We start from the raw sequence: 21,434 nt of genomic DNA, 5'->3' as shown, positions 1-21,434 counted from the left end.
AAACAAATACTTTCAGAAAAGACTTTCTGACACTTAAATCTAAATTCGATGTTAACAAATTTCTCTTCTTCAGAAACGCTTTCCTTGCCAATGCCAGTCTACATTTTATATCCTCTCTACTTCAACCATCATCAGTTATTTTACTTCCTAAATAGCAAAACTCCTTTACTACTTTAAGTGTCTCATTTCCTAATCTAATTCTCTCAGCATCACCCGATTTAATTTGACTACATTCCATTATCCTCGTTTTGCTTTTGTTGATGTTCATCTTATATCCTCCTTTCAAGACACTGTCCATTCCGTTCAACTGCTCTTCCAAGTCCTTTGCCGTCTCTGACAGAATTACAATGTCATCGGCGAACCTCAAATTTTTTACTTCTTCTCCATGAATTTTAATACCTACTCCGAATTTTTCTTTTGTTTCCTTTACTACTTGCTCAATATACAGATTGAATAACATCGGGGAGAGGCTACAACCCTGTCTCACTCCTTTCCCAACCACTGCTTCCCTTTCATGCCCCTCGACTCTTATGTCTGCCATCTGGTTTCTGTACAAATTGTAAATAGCCTTTCGCTCCCTGTATTTTACCCCTGCCACCTTCAGAATTTGAAAGAGAGTATTCCAGTAACATTGTCAAAAGCTTTCTCTAAGTCGTAGGGTTGCCTTTTCTTAATCTTTCTTCTAAGATAAGTCGTAAGGTCAGTATTGCCTCACGTGTTCCAATATTTCTACGGATTCCAAACTGATCTTCCCCGAGGTCGGCTTCTACCAATTTTTCCAATCGTCTGTAAGGAATTCGCGTTAGTATTTTGCAGCTGTGACTTATTAAACTGATAGTTCGGTAATTTTCACATCTGTCAGCACCTGCTTTCTTTGGGATTGGAATTATTATATTCTTCTTGAAGCCTGAGGGTATTTCGAATGTCTCATACATCTTGCTCACCAGCTGGTAGAGTTTTGTCACGACTGGCTCTCCCAAGGCCGTCAGTAGTTCTAATGGAATGTTGTCTACTCCGGGGGCCTTGTTTCGTCTCAGGTCTTTCAGTGCTCTGTCAACCTCTTGACGCAGTATCTTATCTCCCATTTCGTCTTCATCTACATCCTCTTCCATTTCCATAATATTGTCCTCAAGTACATCGCCCTTGTATTAACCTTTTATACGCTCCTTCCACCTTTCTGCCTTCCCTTCTTTGCTTAGAACTGGGTTGCCATCTGAGCTCTTGATATTCATACACGTGGTTCTCTTCTCTCCAAAGGTCTCTTTAATTTTCCTGCAGGCAGTATCTATCTTACCCCTAGTGAGACAAGCTTCTACATCCTCACATTTGTCCTCTAGCCATCCCTGCTTAGCCATTTTGCACTTCCTGTCGATCTCATTTTTGAGACGTTTGTATTCCTTTTTGCCTGGTTCATTTACTGCATTTTTATATTTTCTCCTATCATCAATTAAATTCAGTATTTCTTCTGTTACCCAAGTATTTCTAGCAGCCATCGTCTTTTTTCCTACTTGATCGTCTGCTGCTTTACTACTTCATCCCTCAAAGCTACCCATTCTTCTTCTGCTGTATTTATTTCCCCCATTCCTGTCAATTGTTCCCTTATGCTCTCCCTGAAACACTCTACAACTTCTGGTTCTTTCAGTCTATCCAGGTCCCATGTGCTTAATTTAGGACCTTTTTGTAGTTTCTTCAGTTTTAATCTACAGGTCATAACCAATAGATTGTGGTCAGAGTCCACATCTGCCCCTGGAAGTGTCTTACAATTTAAAACCTGGTTCCTAAATCTCTGTCTTACCGTTATATAATCTATCTGATACCTTTTAGTATCTCCAGGATTCTTCCATATATACAACCTTCTTTTATGATTCTTGAACGAAGTGTTAGCTATGATTAAGTTATGCTCTGTGCAAAATTCTACCAGAGGGCTTCCTCTTTCATTTCTTAGCCCCAATCCATAATCACCTACTATGTTTCCTTCTCTCCCTTTTACTACTGACGAATTCCAGTCACCCATGACTATTAAATTTTCGTCTCCCTTCACTACCTGAATAATTTATTTTATCTCATCATACATTTCTTCAATTTCTTCGTCATCTGCAGAGCTAGTTGGCATATAAACTTGTACTACTGTAGTAGGCATGGGCTTTGTGTCTATCTTGGCCACAATAATGCGTTCACTATGCTGTTTGTAGTAGCTTACCCGCACTCCTATTTTTTTATTCCTTATTAAACCTACTCCTGCATTACCCCTATTTGATTTTGTATTTATAACCCTGTATTCACCAATTCCCACTATATCTAACTTTAACCTATCCACTTCCCTTTTTAAATTTTCTAACGTACTTGCCCAATTAAGGGATCTGACATTCCACGCTCCGATCCGTAGAACGCCAGTTTTCTTTCTACTGATAACGACATCCTCCTCAGTAGTCCCCGCCCGGAGATCCGAATGGGGGACTATTTTACCTCCGGAATATTTTACCCAAGAGGACGCCAGCATCATTTAATCATACAGAAAAGTTCCATGTTCTCGGGAAAAATTACGGCTGTAGTTTCCCCTTGCTTTCAGCCGTTCGCAGTACCAGCACAACAAGGCCGTTTTGGTTAATGTTAAATACTTAGGGATTACAATTTAAAAAACCTAAACTGGAACGATCACATAGATAATATTGTGGGTAGAGCAAACCAAAGACTGCGATTGATTGGCAGAACAATTAGAAGGTGCAACAGGTCTACGAAAAAGACTGCTTACACTACGCTTGTTCGCCCTATTCTGGAGTATTGCTGTGCGGTGTGGAATCCGCATCAGGTGGGACTGAGGGATGACATCGAAAAAGTACAAAGAAGGGCAACTCGCTCTGGACTATCACGAAATAGGGGAGGTAGTGTCACAGACATGATACATGAACTGGAGTGGCGTTTTTCGTTGCGACGGGATCTTGTCACGAAATTTCAATCACCAGTGTTCTCCTCTGATTGAGGAAACATTCTGTTGGCACCTACCCACACAGGGAGAAATGATCATCACGATAGAATAAGAGAAATCAGGCCTCGCACAGAAACATTTAAGTGCTCGTTTTTCCCGCGTGCCGTTCGACAGTGGAACGGTAGAGAGACAGCTTGAATGTGGTTCATTGAACCCTCTGCCAGGCACTTTATTGTGAATAGCAGAGTAATCACTTAGATGTAGATGTAGATGCAGATGTGTATGAATAACCCAGTCGCTAAGAGAATTACACGGGGAAGGTAAGGTTCCGGATACGTGTCGATGTCCAACATACAGTTTTAATCGCCCAGAAAGTTTCGAATTTTCAAAGCTGATTTCAAAATGGCCTAATTACGACAACGGACATCACTTGTACTAGATAACCGAGTTGGGCTATAACATAATTGGTAGTAAAAGTTGAAAGTGAAGAATTCTTAACATTGAATCTAAAGATGAATTTTGGGGGGAATATTGCATTACTACATGCGACAGACGAATTTTGCGACTACTCTGCTGTCGCCGGGACTCAGAGGGAGAGACAGAGCTCCTTGGCGCAGCTGGAAGACTGCTGGTCGCGCGGAAGAGCCGGTCTTTAATTTCCGGACAGTCGCTAGCGGCGCAGATGGCCTCGACCCCCGGCTAGCCCTCTATATCGGCCGTCGATGGAAAATAAATCAGGAGCGGAGCGTGACTGGCAGCGGCAAGAGGTTGCTTCACAGATCCCGAGATTTTCCATCCAGCTTCCGGACGGACAATTTCCTGCAGGTGTCATAAGTTAAGGAAGAAAATGGAAATCAAAGTACGCTGTAAGGAACGTTAACTAACAACAGATCTTGATTAATTTGTTTCATGTATAAATGAATTCATGTTGCTAAAATACACTGAAGCGGCAAAGAAAGTTGTATAAACATGCGTATTCAAATGCAGAGATATGTTAACAGGCAGAATACGGCGCTTACAAGTGTCTGGCGCAGTTGTTAGACCGGTTAATGCTGCTAAAATGGCAGGTTTTCAAAGCTTAAGTGAGTTTGTACGTGATGTAATAGTCTGCGCTCGAGCGATAGGACACACTATCTCCGACGTAGCGATGAAAGGGGATTTTCCCGTACTACCATTTCACGAGTGTACCGCGAATATCAGGAATCTGGTAAAACATCAATCCTCCGGCATTACTGCGGCCGGCGAAACATCCCGCAAGAATTGGACCAACGACGACTCAACAGAATCGTTCAACGTGACGGAAGTGCAACGCTTCTGCAAATTACTGCAGATTTCAATACTGGGCCACCAACAAGTGTCTGCGTGCGAACCATTCAACGAAATATCATCGTTATGGGATTTCGGACCCGAATGCACGTTTACGGGGATGGAGACAACCTCGTGAATTCATGGACCCTGCATGTCAGTAGGGGACCGTTAAAGCTCGTGGAGGGGAGTATGCAGTCAGAGTGATATGGGATCCATGCTACGTCTAGATACGACTCGTATAGGTGACTCGTACGTAAGCGTCCTGTCTAATCACCTGCATCCATTTATGTCCATTGTGCATATCGACGGACTTGAGGAATTCCAGCAGGACAATGTGATACCCCACACCTCGCCAGCTGCTACAGAGTGGTCCCGGGAACACTCTTCGACTTTAAACACTTCTGCTGGCCACCAAAGTCCCCAGACATGAACATTATTGAACATATCTGGGATGCCTCCCAAAGTGCTGTTCAATTTTACATGTTTATTGTAAGTCCTGCAAGCTTCATGGTGTCTATTTGCTCCAGCACTACTTCAGACTTTGGTCGAGTCCATGCTGTCACGTCGTGTTGCGGCACTTCTGCGTGCTCGCGGGTGCCCTACACGATATTAGGAAGGTGCAGTTTCTTTGGCTCTTCAGTGTATGTTATGTTAGTGGTATAAATTGTCCACAGCTCGTAGTCTAGTGGTGGATCTCCCATAAATACGCCCGTCTAATGCAAAATATTTGTAGACGATCCTTCTGCGGACAGTTCCGCGTAACGTGCTAGAAACCATGTACCCAACTCTCAACTGGCCACGAGTGTGGAAGACGATAAACCTCCACTGTCTGCCAACCACTGTGCACGTGCCATAGTATCTAAAGACACCAATCAAAAATATACGACGAGACACCGGCTGCATACTATCGGATTAACGAACTCCCCACTTTGCCCCGACTGTCGTCTCTTGGACACCCATGAACTTCGATTCATGTGCGTGTCATCGTCCAGCGTTTGGCGACTGATACAGAAGCTCTTAACTTGTTATCTCCGTGTCATACCTGGCGTGATTGATCATCCGACCCGTCTTTGTCAGCATGTCTATTACTTCCGCCCACAAAACTACGTCTTCTGCGAAGGGGAGAAAGTCGAGCCTGATTGCTGGTGGTACCTGCAAAACGCTCACAACGCATTTGAACGCAAATCGAGGTACCGTACGCTCTTTTCAAATTATTTACGCAGTGCTTTAGTAACTAGGCTCAGTGTAACGTTCCACACAGCATCAAATGAAAGACAGAAAGACCTGCATCGTAAGCAGTGAGGAAGAAAGGAGACTGACTGATTCATGGAAAGCTGCATACATTGAGGCATCAACAAAGCATCATGAGCCCGTTGTAGGTATTTTGGCGTTACTGGAGATAGGAAACGCCAATGGTAGTGGACAAGAAAACTCCAGTGTTTCATTCTTGAAGGAAGATTCTTTTTCCTGAAGTAGCACAAGTAATATACAAAGTTATTTTAGTTTAACCTTTGAATATCAAATTTTTGAAACATTCTGCTTTATAGGATTTTCATTCACACTCATTTACTAGGTATAATTATTTGATAAAAATGCATAAATAAATTGAAATTAAAGAAATAATTTAAAAATATAGGACAATGTGTTAACCGTGGGAGAGTTTTCGGAAATAATTAGAGGCAACGCCTGAGGAGAGAGAGTTCATTTTGTTTTATAGGTGGGTAAAAGTGGCAGTTCCAAGTAGGGGTAGATTTGATTTTCGTTTCTTTTTTGGAGATTAAACTTAGTGGAATAAGAAGGCAGGCACGCAAAATCGTCCTATCGTTGCTGCCTCTACATCTAAGGGTGCCGAGTTCAGTGCCCAGCATAGTCGTGGGTTTTCTTCACTTTTGGGCTGCGTGTTTATTTAGCCCTCATCATTTCGTCTCATTATTACATTATTATTGATGCACAGGTCGACGAAGGGGCTCCATATAGAAAGACTTGGACTACGAGGCCGAACTGTTCCAAAAGGAGTCTCCCAGACAATAATGCCATACTATCATTTGCTTTCAGGGTGCTTTGACGTAGACTCCTTTTTTTGAAATTCTTGGTGACAAGTTTTACTTAACTCTTTCGCTACCAGCGTAGTTTCTTTCCCGGACTGGAAGACGTTAATGTATTGTTCCTTTAATAAATGCCGTATCAGAAGTAACAATATGGCAAAACAATATTTCCTGCTCTCACTTTTTCCATCGAGGGGAAGGATGGTAAATTGTTGTTGTGGTGTTCAGTTCTGAGACTGGTTTGATGCAGCTCTCCATGCTACTCTATCCTGTGCAAGCTTCTTCATCTCCCAGTACTTACTGCAACCTACATCCTTCTGAATCTGCTTAGTGTATATGCAGTGTTAGTCAGAAGTACCTCTGGGGCTTCAGAAGACGACTACGCAAACACTGCAAGGCATAAAGAATGGCACACATCAATGGATGGTGCATCTCTCCAAGTTTCTAACTCAGATTATAGATGCTAAATGTGGACACTGTTTTTGATGCGGCAAACGTCAGTACGTGCGTACACATCATTGACACGATTTGTCTGAGCGGCACGATTGCAGCCTGCTTTTCATATCTCTTGATTGGGTTGCATATCTGCACGCACGACATGCGACAACACCGAGCGGGAAGGACCAGGGGGTTAACAATGAAATTGGAAGACAGCACGACCTACAGGTGCAATCTTTCATTACAAGAATTCTATAACCACTAGCAGCCACCCCTTCACCAATGGGGCATTAATACATAGCAATAACATGCATCAGATTGGCATTGGTTCACTGATAACCTGTCGTGGGCCACATACGTCCCAGTGGTAGTGAAAGTGTTCAACCTCTTTATACAAAGAAGCCCATGACCACGTGGCAGTGTTGGTAGCACTGGTGAAATAGTACCTTATACTAGTTACCAGTCAGCTGTGTAAAATAAATACCTTGTAGTATGGTGTGAACAGTTCACTATGGCAGTCGGTCGCGAGCGTAAAGAAACGAGTACTTCTCACCCCCGAGAGGTGAGGAGCACCTCATCGGTGGGGCGTGGTTGTACCTTGTTCAGACCATCGCAGAAAACAGTGACACGCCATCAGTACAATGTGCCCAACATGTATAGCACTCCGTCGCTAAGTCCATCCAGTTTCCCGCAGACTTACAATTCGACCCCGTTCAAGTGGCTGAAGTTGTTCAGCAAAAGTACGTACCCATCGACGGGGAATAGTTGCAGCCTACAACGAATGTTCCACACATTGTTCACCTCTAAACTCAGCACAGTTACTGTCTGTAGAGTGAAAACAGAGGGTGCGCAGATAGGCCTCATGATCGTCATCTGATCGTCGATGAGCATGACAAATGAATTGCTAACACCTTAACCTGTCAGTATGCACATATTATACTCTGATGCCACTGAACTCAGTTATTTACTGTAATGTATTTCTTTTTCGGCTGAGTAGTTGTTGAAGATGTGAAGGAGAAATGAGTCGCAGTATTGAAGGAAACTCCCTTCAGCTGGAGCTAATTGCGTGTGAGGTATATTATTTATTAACTCGAAAACATCTGTCATTAACGATCTTAGCTGCGGTTCTGCTCTGCAGTATGAGCGCGAGGCTGTCATCTGTAGCTGAAAAAAATTGCGACTCACAGAAGCATTGTTTTTTTCTTCTTCTTTAGGGACAGCCACGCAATATATGTCAGATAATGACATGTTTATTAGAAAGATGCACCAGAATAGCTGCTTATAATAATTAATCTCTATTAACGACAGTCTGTTTCGGCATTGGTCGCCATTGTCAAGTACCTGCGAATGCAGTTTTAGGGAGATCGTGAATAAATGTGAATATCATTTGTGTTAGAGTCACTATATTGTTCCCATGTCTAGAATTATGTGAAGTATATATTACGTCGTTAGTGGACTAACTGTCAATGTCTTGATTAGATGGTAAGAGACGTAGATATATTCAAAATAAAATGTTAGTTATGGTTAGATAGTAGTTTCACAGTTCTACTCTTACGACGTTATATTTTTACAGTGAAGATGGTAACGGACGTAGATTTATTGAAAATAAAACGTTAATTATGGTTTTATAGTAATTTTACAGTTCCACCTTGACGACGTTATATTTTTACAAAGATTGTACAGATGAGCAGCGATATTATTTTACTAACTTAAATTTTGTCGTGTCATCTTTGGCTGAGTTACCCATTTTGTGTTATAAAAATTCAATGAAAATTTCCTCAACAATGATCAGTGAAAGACCTTTTGCTATTCTGTGCGGGATTTGGAGTGTATTTGGGAGTGTATCAGAAATGTGGTTTTGACTTTTTAAACGTAAAAAGAAGTTCAACTGATTATTCTTGCCGTTCCTAATGTGTTCTTTACATTTGAAGTTAAGATTTCTTCTTGTTTGCCCGAAATAAAAGTTATTACAGATGCGACATGTGATTTTATACACTGAACAGCCAAAAAATTATGACGTTGGATGACGCCTGGTGATGTTGTAGGCTCGTGTCGGGATAATAGAAACGTGTAAGCAGATGGGGGATCACTCTAGCCAAGATATGGGGTGCAAATGAGGAAATCCATTGAGATAGGCGAGTTTGACGAAGAGCAGATTATTATTACGCAAAGCCTGTGAACGAAAATCTCCAAAATGACGAAGCTGGTCAAATACTCAATCGCTACTGTCGTGAGAATCTACAGAAAGAGGTAGAAGGACAACGAAACTACCACTAGGCACTAAATGGTTGGACGTCCACGACTCTTTATACAACTTTGGGTTCGGAGGCTTGTTTGCTCTGTAAAGTAGGATAGCTGGTGATCTGTGGCATCTCTGCAGAAAGAGAACAACGCTGGTGCGCGCACAAGTGTTTCGGAGCACACCTTTCATGGTGTGTTGTTGAACGTGGAGCTCAGTAGCAGACCACCCGATTTGTTCACTTGTTGACCCAACGACATTGTCAATTACGATTGCAGTGGGCATAGTACGGCGATTCGACCGTCGATCAATGTCATAATGTTGGTTCTTGGGTTGAATCACATTTCTGCTGCACTAGGTCGATGTTTGTCATCACAAAAGCCGTCATCGAAGAGAACGTTTGTCCGAAACATGCCGTGTGCCACGGACTTTGGCTGGTGGGAGCAGTATTAGCTACGAGAGACGTTCTGCTGTGCTTACATGGGACCTGTGGTAGAAATGGGAGACATGCTGACAGCTGCGAACCACCCGCGCCCCTGCATCCTTGATGTGTTTTCCGATCGGCGATGTCATGTTTCGGTTGAGTTATTGTCCATGTCTCGGAGCCAAAATCGTGCTACAGTGGTTTGAAGAGTATTAAAGTGAACTCACGTTGATCTCTCGGCTACGAAATTCTCCTGATGTAAATACTATGGAACCCATCTGGGTCGCTATTGGGCAACGTCACAGCGTACGCAAATCAGCGGCCCGTTATTTACGCGAATTACATGACCTTTGTGTAGACATCTAGCACCACATACCTCCACAAAGCATCCAAAAAACTTTCGATACCCAGAATCAGTGTTGTATATCGTTATATGACAGACAAACAATTCAGTAAGAAGGGAGTCATAACGTTTTGGCTCATCAGAGCACTCGTATGTGCCTAGGTTATCATATTCGGATGTCCTAGTGGCGGCGGAACGTAATTTTATTGAAAGGTTGTTATTGATTCGAAAGGCTAGTTGAATATTTATGGCTTTAAAGGGTGCATTAATTTTGTTGCCGATTCTACCAAGGAAGACTGTTGGTACGTATCGTATTTTTTGTTTGTTTGTTTAGGTAAGCCGACCGCGGTGGTCTCGCGGTTCTAGGCGCGCAGTCCGGAACCGTGCGACTGCTACGGTCGCAGGTTCGAATCCTGCCTCGGGCATGGATGTGTGTGATGTCCTTAGGTTAGTTAGGTTTAAGTAGTTCTAAGTTCTAGGGGACTGATGACCACAGCAGTTGAGTCCCATGGTGCTCAGAGCCATTTGAACCATTTTTGTTTAGGTAAAGTTTCTCGAGTTAGGCGTATCTCGTTCTGTATTGTGTTCTGTTTTGGACTTTTACACTTGGTGTATAATTCTGTGATTATGTAGGGGGTGAAAATCATTTCTATGGGCTATATATCGAAGTGGCTTAAGTTCTTTTTCAACTGCTTGTTCTTCTAACGATAGGTTGTTTATTGTATTAAACACTGAATGGAAAATTCGTATAGTTTATGCGACTTTGTATGACAGGAAGTAGCATTTAAAATGTTGTCAGAAGTGGTATTGTTTCTATAGATATAAAATGTCCGGTAATTATTATCATTATTTTTAATTTTTATACACAATCTCACTAAACTTGTATTCGTAAGTACCTGACAATGGCGATAAATGCCGAAACAGTTTGTTGTTAAAAAGATTAATTATTATAAGCAGCTGTTCTCGTGCATCTTTCTAATAAGAAATACTATTATTCTCACGTAAACGATATGTATCCTCAGTGCCAACTTATATATGAACTCCGCGACCATTGCTCAGACAAATGTTGTTCCTAATTTCTTAGAATTTAACGTGACCAGAAAACTATGCATATCCCAAAACAGTTTTTCAAAATATTTGTAAGTAGGTGCTTAAGTTGATGTCGGAATATGTACAGTGGTCTGGGATGGACCACGGTGTTCGTGCACATCGGATGCCTTTGATTCATTTCTCCAGTCCGGGAATCGCTGCAAAACACTGCATAATTCGATTTCGTCGAGGACGGTTAATATTTTCAACTGTCAGAACGTATGGCATGTTTATCTGGGAGATACTGTTTACAGTTAGGAAAGTTCATTCGCTGTACAGATAAAGTGTACATATCGCAGCTGACCAACAGATAACGAACACAGTGATTTGTCGTTACTACGGTTCCTGGAATTCCAGTACGCTTGCAAATTGTGTGACGTTGTTTCTATAGAAATATCGTGTCATACAGTAATAGTGTTGCTTATGGGAGAATGAACTGCATTTCATGAAAGCTAATTTGCATTCGTATGACAATACTAATAGCTCTAATGTGAACATGTGTGCGCCACATGCGAAAATAACCTCTGTAGCAGCAGGTCAAGGATATCGCTACAGTTATTCCGACAACATCACTGACAGTTCGCTGCTAATGTGATGACTGATCCTAAGTTAGGTTGTTACGAGGTTTTTGATACAAACTTGCTGTGGTGACGAATATAATGGTTCAAATGGCTCTGAGCACTATGGGACTCAACTGCTGTGGACATCAGTCCTCTAGAACTTAGAACTACTTAAACCTAACTAACCTAAGGACATCACACACATCCATGCCCGAGGCAGGGTTCGAACCTGCGACCGTAGCAGTCGCACGGTTCCGGACTGTGCGCCTAGAACCGCGAGACCACCGCGGCCGGCGAGACGAATATAATTTAAGAAGAAAGTACGGGTCAGCGTTACACCCTCGGCTACATCATCCTTTCTTAGATACTGCGAAGGTAAAGTTAAATACATGGCATTCATCCACTCGTCCAGATTTCCAAGAACTCTAAAAAATCAATGATTTACTTTGAATTTGGATTCAGAGTTGCTAAACATTTTTAAACTATTCTAATGTTTATAATGTACCATAGCAAGCTGTGAAAATTTGGTCCTAGTTTATTTTACTAAAAAAAGGACTCTTACCGATTTAGAATTTACGTATTCAACGTCAGATGGAGTGCAAGCTTAGCATTTATCAAAACACTTGGTACGTTGATTTACAGGTGAGTTCCCCCAGCATAACCCGACTCAGTTTCAAAAGTGTGACGATGATGGTTGCGCTACGAACTCGTGTTGCAGTGGGACTTACGTGAAATGATCTCACGGAAGATTTGTTTCCAGCGGCTTGTTGCATACTAACACGATTTTACAGCGCAGCAAATGCCACACTTCTTGAACATTACCTGCAAATCTAGGTACCACGTGTTTTGATAAAAGTATGCAGGGCATATGAGGACGAAAGTACAACGGTACCTTTTTTTAAAATAATGTAAACCAAAATCAAATTGTATCTGTTTGTTACTATAAATTATAAACATTATTACCTTATAATAGCCACGACTATTCAATAGCGTAATTGTTTGTCAAAATCAAATATTGTTAAATTATTCCATCGTGCCTTCAACTGCCTTTTTCCGGTATATTTTCCATGTTTCCTAAAAACAGTTGTTGACAGTGTCATCACTGACGTCTGCGATGCTGGTAACCTGTACATTATGTGTATAAACTGTGTTCATAACTTTATACTTTGTGTCCTGATGTCATACGTACAATTTATTTTCACTGTATCAAGAGTGCATGGGTGGCGTTTCAACTTTGGTCGTGCCTGTTTTCTCGTACTCACCTGCAGTGGGAAGCAAGGATTACGGGTTATGAGGCCGAGCTGGCCGAAGTGGCCGAGCGGTTCTAGGTGCTACAGTCTGGAACCGCGAGACCGCTACGGTCGCAGGTTCGAATTCTACCTCGGGTATGGATGTGTGTGACGTCCTTAGGTTAGTTAGGTTTAAGTAATTCTAAGTTCAGGGGACTGATGATCTCAGAAGTTAAGTCCCTTAGTGCTCAGAGCCATTTGAACCATTTTATAAGTCCGAGCGACTATTACGTCATTAGGGAAGAAACACAAGCTCTGATTCGGAAGTGTTGGTGTGAGGAAGAAAGTATGCGTCAGCGTGATGATTCACTTCATATGCCGTGATAGTGGGGATCTCCGTCAGCCGGCTTGTTTGGGCGAGTGTGTGAAAGTAGCTCAGCTTAGTGGTTAAGTATTGCGCATTAGAACCACATTTTTGATATGTCTGCTCGAAAAAGAAACCATACAGAAAAATGATAGATAGCTGTGGATAGAGCATCTGTCCAAGGTCCAATCCATGATACGCACCATGGAGTAGGCGTGAAAAACATGCAGAAAAATCATCCCCTTCCGATTGTCACATCCAATTGATCCGCTGCTGCAGATAGGCAACCCAGTTGACAGACTTTCAAAGCGGGCAGCAGAATCAGAGGCTTCATTGAGTTTCCGCATGTACTGACGTTTGCCGCACCACAAACGGTGCCCATATTGAGCGCCTGTATTGCGAGTTAAGAAGTTCGAGGTATGCTCTCTCCACTGATATGACAGCCATTTGATTAATCCAAATGAAATGACACGATTTCAGAGACTTTACCGGTCTTATACAGATGTGATTTTATGTATGTAGACTGAAACAGCGTGTGAAAATTTGTAAGAAGGCTGGTATCGAAACTGGGTCTCTTGCTTACTAGGCAGGTGCGTCAGCCATTAAGCCAACTGCTCACCGCAGTTCACACAACTGCACTGATTACCCTGTCACGTCTCCTTCTCACTGCCGCCTCTGTCTACTTTAAATTATCCCCAACACACGAAGTGTATGAGTACCTGCACCTGGGTTGCATGTAGGATCACCAATATACGTTCGATGCTGAGCTGCTGTTCTAGAACATGGAGAGCCTCGGCAATTCTGTTCGTGTGCAAGTGGGAATTTAAAGTAGACTGGTGTGGCAGTGAGAATTTGAATCGAGGACGGAGGCACGTCAGTGTCATCCATGTATGTAATGTTTTTTTTTTTTTTTTTTTAAATTACCGCTACCAGTCATAACTTTGTCAACTATTGTATTACTTATTTATTTATATTTAGCGACATGTTTCGAGGGAATACCTTATCTTCAGGCTAAATGGCATTACAAAAACAATTTACAATAAGGTCATACTGACGCTACATAGTCTTTTCGTAAATGCTGTGGCCATCCTGTGGAGGAAGAGAAAACTTAGTAAGAGGTAACGGTCACCCATTTTGTTCTTCTGGCGTAGCAGTCTCGTTGTGATGCGCTGAGGCGTTACCATTTCTGTTGCTCTCTTGGTCACTGTTCACAAATTGTCACTAACACAGCCGTAACTTGGAAACATGTTAACAGACAGCTCTTTAGTGCAGTGGACAAGATTGCGGTCGAAATACAGCTGGTTTCGATTTGTCGATCTATGTGGTGTCAAATGTTTACAAGTCTTCTGCGCGTATTGTTATCGTATTACAGATGTAGGTTGACGAAATTCATTACAAATTGAGCAATGTTGCAATATTATTGAACACATCTTGATATAAACTATTTATTTTACATATTTCGAAGCTATTGCTGGGGCTAGAGTCAAACGACTGTAATGTTACGTATCTTTTATTCTAGGGGTACTGTAGTGAAATTGGAGAAGAAATGTGAATTTTTGAAGCCTGTCATTTCATTCAGGATCTCGTTATCCCCCTAGGGTCTTGAATGAATATTTCCAGTTCTTCCAAGATGCCCATTTTCCAGCTCTTTTCTAAATTATGTAGTACTTTGAGATCGTTGTCTATTGTAATGTTGTGTTCTGTTTGAGTTATATCTTTCGCTATAGGTGATTTACACGGTTTGTCATGACTGAAACAGTCATTGCGTTCTTTAAAGTGGGTTTTAAAATTTCTTCCCGTTTAGCCAATGTAATATTTGTTGCAATGACTGCATATAATTTTATAAAGTCCCGCTTTGTTAAGTTTCTCTGTGGAATGTGAGGTGTCATATATCAGTATGACCTTACTGTAAAGTTGTTTTTGTAATGCCATTTAGCCTGAAGCTAGTCGCTAAACAAATAAGTAATACAATAGTTGACAAATTTTGTGACTGGTAGCGGTAATTTAAAAAAGCCTTTATATATTTCTCGAGAGAGTCACGGTTCAAAAATAGTTCAAATGGCTTCAAATTCTGTAATCCGTGTAGTTGTGTGAATAGCGTTGCCGAGGTGGCTCAGTAGCAGGAGACTTCGATTCCAATACAAGCCTTGGTAAGAAGTTCCACATGGCGCGTCAGTCTATATACATAAAATTTGACTAATCATTGCAGTTGCCAATATGCATAGCTTTCGTCTAAACATAAGTGACAGAACAATCATCAGAAATGTAAGCCCGCACAGTATAGTCTAATTTCCCAACTGCTGTCACTACGTGAGGGGGCAACCGGGAGTGTGCCCATCAAGAACAGTCTTGGATGGCGTGATTTCTGTGGAAGGAGGGTTTTATCACTCGGGATATTCACAGGCGTTGGTGGCAGTGTTTTTGCAACTCAACAACGTTCGCCCACATACGAGACGAGAACCACGGCTGGCATTACTGAAACGGGGCTCCACACTTGCCGTATTATTCTTACTTGGCCCCTTTACCTTCTGTACGCCTTCATCGAACCACTCTTCTGAAGTCCATCGCACCCACCGCAGGGCAGCTGCCCGCAATTCCTGGACGTCTGCGGAACGATGTCCGTTCAAATTTTTCTTCATAGCCCCGAGTACGTGGGAATCAAAAAGGAACAAGTCAGGAGAATACGGTGGTTATTGCGATACTTGGAACCCCATTTCAGCGATGGCAATCGTGGTATTGTGACTCTAATGGTGACGAGCGTTGTCGTCTTGCAAAAGAACTTTTCGTGATGGTGCACACTCTGCCCATACACTGTCACCAATCGCCTATGAATTTCCGGCACACAGAGTACACCGCGTTGAATAGCGCTGCCCTTGATGATTACACTCGACTTTTACCGCTCACATAACGCCAACAGTTGGAAAACTGAACTGTACTGTGCAGGTATTACGCTTCTAGTGATTGTCCCGCCATTTACAGTTAGACCAAAGAACCACATAATTGCAATTGTAACGATGAGCAAATGACGCACCATGAGTGCAGGAGAAAATAAAGTATTAATCAACATGGAACGCCCCTTGCAGGCTAACAGTTGTCACCATCTGGCTCAGTGCGAAGTGGTGCTCTGTACCTTTAATCACAGGGTACTTGTCATCTCAAATTTTGAAAATTTATCTGCTGAGTAGCACATCTCGAACTCACCTGCCGTGAAAACAGCTATTGCAGAAGACAGATGAGATGTGCGTTGCGCTATCTAGGAATCTTGAAACGGGTGAATGATGAAAACAACGAGATTACACCGAAGTCTATGGTCTTTTTGTCTAATGCTGAAGCACTTCCAAAACGATTGGTCCTTTTCGGTGGAAATGCGATCTGAATTGTGTTTCTCGACACCTAAGATTGGGACCCTTTTAGGATCCGTAAAGGATGATCCTGGATTGCGTAAGATGGGAGTCTATCGTAACCCATGCAGTTGTGGGACGTCGTACGACGGTAATCCCAAAAGTAAGGTCTCGTATTTTTTTATAAGTACATAGATCTGTTTATTTCTACAATGGTTTACATCAGTTTACAGCTTGAACATTTAGCTATTTTTCGACATATCACCATTTCTGTCGATGCATTTTTGTAGATGCTGTGGCAGTTTTTGTATGCCCATGTCATACCAGCTCGCCGCCATGCTGTTCAGAAAGTTATGAACCTTTTCTTTTACCTCGTTGTCGGAGCTGAATCGCTTTCCGGCCAAATGTCCTATTAACCTAGGGAGCTGGGAGCCAAATCAGAACTGTAGGGTGGGTGGGTGATTATGTTCCAATGAAACTGTTGCAGCAGAGCAACGGTTTGCCGAGCGATGTGTGGGCCAGTGTTATCATGGAGAATGTGTACACTCTTGCTCAACTTTTCTCTTCTCCCGTTCTGAATTGCCCGTTTGAGTTTTTTCAAAGTCTCGCAGAACCTGTCAGCATTAGTTGTGGTCCCAGCGATTCAGCTCCAACGACCAACGACGAGGTGAAAGAAGAGGTACATAACTTTCTGAACAGCATGGCGGCGAGCTGGTATGACAAGGCCATACAAAAACTGTCACAGCGTTTACAAAAGTGCATAGACAGAAATGGTGATTATGTCGAAAAATAGCTAAGTGTTCAAGCTGTAAACTAATCTAAACCGTTGTAGAAGTAAACAGGTTTATGTACTTATAAGAAAATAGGAGACCTTACTTTTGGGATTACCCTCGTATATTGGTCAGAGCACGAGCTTACAACAATAGCTTACAATAGTCGAGCAAATCGGCTATTACATCCCACGCCCGGGATCCCGGGTTCGATTCCCGGCGGGGTCAGGGATTTTCTCTGCCTCGTGATGATTGGGTGTTGTGTGCTGTCCTTTGTTTAGTTAGGTTTAAGTAGTTCTAAGTTCTAGGGGACTGATGACCATAGATGTTAAGTCCCATAGTGCTCAGAGTCATTTGAACCATCTGAACCGGCTATTACAGAACGCTATCTTGGTACACGTCATCCTATGGAGATTTGGCATGAAGTGGGTACAGGGGTAGTGTTGTTAAGGAAGCAGTTGAAATTAAATTCGCAAGTGATATTATAAACAGAAGTGGACTGCTCCCTTTAATTATATGCGGAATTCTGCTACTTCTCTTGTCAAGCAACAGAGAGGCAGAGTTATTACGAACTCTTCCGCTGGGTATTAATATTCTCTATCGATACCTTCTGACTTTGGTCATCTTTGCTTGCGTGGTGGCGCCATTGTTTAGAGTACACGCGCGCGCATGTGCGTGTTAGTGTTTGTGTGTGTGTGTGTGTGTGTGTGTGTGTGTGTGTGTGTGTGTGTGTGTGTGTTATATTTCTCCATACTAAGGTTTCAAATTTACTTATAGAGCACTTTCTCGTTGCCTTTGTGGTTTGAAATTGGCAAAGTGTCGACCTGTCGCAATATCGATGGTTGTCGAAAGCTTAATCAGGCTGTACAGCGTAAGTTATTTTAACATTTTATACGCCGGAAGAATCTCAGGTTTCACGCCATTTACCAATACTTTACATCAGAGCTGCCACTGCATGCCGAACTGGTCGTGGGCACGATGTGCAGGCTGCGTGCGCGCTGAGGCTCCGCCTGTCTCGGCTTTGCTCGGTAGTTCTCGGAAGTACTCAGTACAGGACGACATTTCATTCAGCACTGCGATGCAGCAGTTTTCCGTCGGCACAGCTGTCTTCAGTTCTGTAGAATCGGGATGTCAGCGTTGTTTACCTTCCGCTACTTGTTCGTCGTACAGAAGTTCAGAGGTCCAGTGGCTCTTTACGCTAAATGAGACAGTCTAGCGATCTATCGTCATAAGCCATTAAAAGTGAATGGGAATGACAGGAGAGAAGGATAAGTGTCCTCAATATCTATTATGCGATATCCCGTAGCATAATCTCAGGCAACAAAATTTGTTGTAGAGTAATATTACAAAACGAGGCAGCAAGAATTTAAATATTTAGTTGACGATGAAAGAGCAAGAAATTACAATGATCGACAGACATGATTCATTGTTCTGTATATCAGGAAGCATTTTTTCCTAAGTCTGGAGGCATGGAGTTCTTGATGAAATTGGTAGTACACGCATTAAATTTTCTGAAAACGCACGGATTATTCCACTACCAGTTGCAACAGTTTTCGATGGAATTGAACGAAGAATGTAGAGACTTCATACATCGATTAAGTCAAGGGGAGTGATTGAAACAATTTTTCGATATAAAATCTGCTATTGTTGAATTTATGAATGGAAAAGGAGTGCAGGAACAAAAATTTTGAACATCCGGAATGGATTGCAGACCTCGCATTTTAAATGAAATTGACTGGGCACTGCCCACAGTAAGCCACTGAAAGGCGAGAAAACATATTTCTGATTTGGTGGGGATGCATATAAACATAAATTCGCATTATAGAAGAGAAAAATTCTGACAAAAGACATTATCCATTTCTCTAAGCTCACTGGTGTTAAAGAAAACATGGGGTTTCAAGAATTAATTATGGCTGTGAAAGAATTACAAGTTTTCTTAACGATTTGAGGATACTGCCAATCTTTTTTTTTTTTATCTAGACCGTTTGCCATTTCAGCTGAAGGTGCACCTGTGCGTGTTCAGGTAGAACCCATTGATGTGCACTGTGATTCTCGTTTCGAAGTCAAATTATTTTGCGTTAAAACGTCCAAGAGGCCTACATTTTTTCCTCGGGAGGAGTTTCCATGTCTACATAATGAAGTTGCATATCTGATAAAATATTTCGATCAAAACATGTGCGTCAAAGGCATTTTACGATTATATAACTAAATAAGTCTGGGTTACGTGTCATCCTGACTGTGTTAATCTGTTAAATTATCTGTCTGCATACCGGCAGGTTGCACCAGATAAAAATATACTTCATCGCACGAAAATTATGTATTACTGAAGATTTGTTTTGTTTCTGACCTGTGTTGTTGAGAAAGATGAAATCAAGCCATATGCAGTGCGACTACGTGACCACATAATTACGACACTTTCGCAGTTCCGCCACGCCCTTCTGCCTCCTCACGCTCAGAGAACTTGGTGTGGTGGTGGGGGAAGTGTGCAGCCGGACGAGAGAGCTACGGCACGTGAGCAACAGCTCTGCTCGCGTGCCGAATTCTTCGTCGCCTCTGCTTTACGCGCATTTCGTTCCTTTCGATATTCTTACATTCTGGCGAGCTGCCTACAGAGTGCACGCCTATGAGAGCCGTGGGCGGCCTACCTTGATGAGCTTGGCCATGTTCTTGTTGGCGTGGTAGCACGGCGGCAGGCAGTCCTCGAGGCGGCCCGCGGGCAGGAAGGGCGGCTGCACAGAAGACGAGGGGTAGCACTTGCGCAGCAGGCTCGAGTTGCGGCCCGGCGAGAAGCGCAGCACCGTGCCGCCACCCCCGCCGCCCCCGCCCGCCCCCGACGTGGGAGCGCTCTGCCCCCGGCGCCAGGAGCCGCAGGTGACGACTCCGCCGCTGCCGCTGCCGCCGCCGGGGCCGTCCGCCCCCGAGTCGCTGTCGCCGCCGGCACTGGTGGTGCCGCCCCCGCCGCCGTCCTCCGCTTCCTCGGTTAGGGGGCTGACGGGCCGCGCCACGCTGAAGCTGGGCACGTGCAGCAGCAGGCTCTCCTGCCGGACGGATACCACGTTTAGTCACAATCCTAATATTCCGAGACTCGTCGGTTTCTGAATAGACTATGAAATGAGCCAATGTATCTGCACAATCACGTAACTTCAGAGTATCATGAATCCAGATTCATAGTATGATTGAAAAACGTGCCTTTCCAGAATGAGAAAGCGGGTGGAATCATTCTAAAACTACAAGTGGCAAACATTAGGCAAAAGTATGGGCAGATATGGCCCGCCCGGTTGGCCGTGCGGTCTAACGCAGTCGCCTTTCGGCACGCTAGCGGCACGGACGTCTTGTTTACGTCCTCGCCGCGCAGCTCGCTCGCGGAGTTGTTTACGTGATTCTGCCGTCTTAGCGCGCTATATTTCATTCGACAGAGAATGGCTTATGCCCACCGAAAATCGACACTGAAGATTAGCTTTGCACCTGAATATGCCCGACCAAAAGCACTGGAAATCGAACAGTTTATCAGAGATGAAGTCAAGATTGACTGCAACGATCTTGTTGGCATCCACCTTTCTATAGTGAGCAGTGTGGTATACGTGAAATTGGTCAACGAAGACATATGTGAAAAAATTCTAGATGCAACTCGAAGTGGTCTTAAGTTCCGTCACTCTGATGGACACATCGGTGACGTAACTGTGGAACATGCGGGACTTGGACTGCGCACGATACGTGTTTTTGAACTCCCTTTCGAGGTGCCTTCAGAGGTAGTGGTATCTGCATTCCATCCATATGGAAAAGTGATTAGCCACACAGCTGAGAAGTGGGTTCAGTTCACTACATACCCGGTTCTCAATGGAGTACGGCAGATCCGCATAGAACTAACCAAACATGTGCCGTCCTACTTATATATTGGTGGCTGCCGTGCAATTATTATTTATGATGGACAGCCGAAGACATGCTCGGGATGTGGCAAAGAAGGACACCTCCGTTCTAGCTGTCTGCAGCGCAGAATCACACAGTTACCGCCTGGGGACCTGCCGGCCACGACCGCTCCGACGTCGCTACCGCTGACGTTTGTCGAAGCTCTCCATAGCGACCCCCGACCGCGAACACCACTGGCTCCTACTACTGGTACATCGTCGTCTCCGGTACTGCCTCAGGCTGTTGCGGACGGACCGACGCCCTTGCCTCCTCCTCCCGACGTGTGCAGTGGTGAGCAATCTCAAGGACAGGGGATGGCCCTTGACTCCATGATTGTGCCTACCGATGCTTTTGTGTCTGAACATCCGGATCCCCAGGCGTCTTCGGACACTGAAGATCACGTGCGCAAGCAACGGTCGCCGAAGAGACGTCGGAAACGGCGGATCGCCCCG

At 43.4% G+C, this 21,434-nt stretch overlaps 1 protein-coding gene across 1 annotated transcript in view; it reads right to left on the bottom strand.

The window, feature by feature from the left end:
- LOC126336914 (1-phosphatidylinositol 4,5-bisphosphate phosphodiesterase epsilon-1-like) overlaps positions 1 to 19,870 on the bottom strand; it is a 419,543-nt gene extending 399,673 nt beyond the window's left edge. Inside the window, exon 1 of the mRNA XM_050001045.1 lies at positions 19,722 to 19,870. Within this exon, the coding sequence (XP_049857002.1) occupies positions 19,722 to 19,739 (18 nt within the window). The 5' untranslated portion in view covers positions 19,740 to 19,870. The remainder of the gene's footprint in view (positions 1 to 19,721) is intronic.
- Between the last annotated feature and the right edge of the window lie 1,564 nt (positions 19,871 to 21,434).

This window comes from Schistocerca gregaria, chromosome 2 (genome assembly GCF_023897955.1).
Source record: "Schistocerca gregaria isolate iqSchGreg1 chromosome 2, iqSchGreg1.2, whole genome shotgun sequence".
In the NCBI taxonomy this organism is placed as follows: domain Eukaryota; kingdom Metazoa; phylum Arthropoda; class Insecta; order Orthoptera; family Acrididae; genus Schistocerca; species Schistocerca gregaria.
This window is presented reverse-complemented; position numbering and strand designations above follow the sequence as displayed.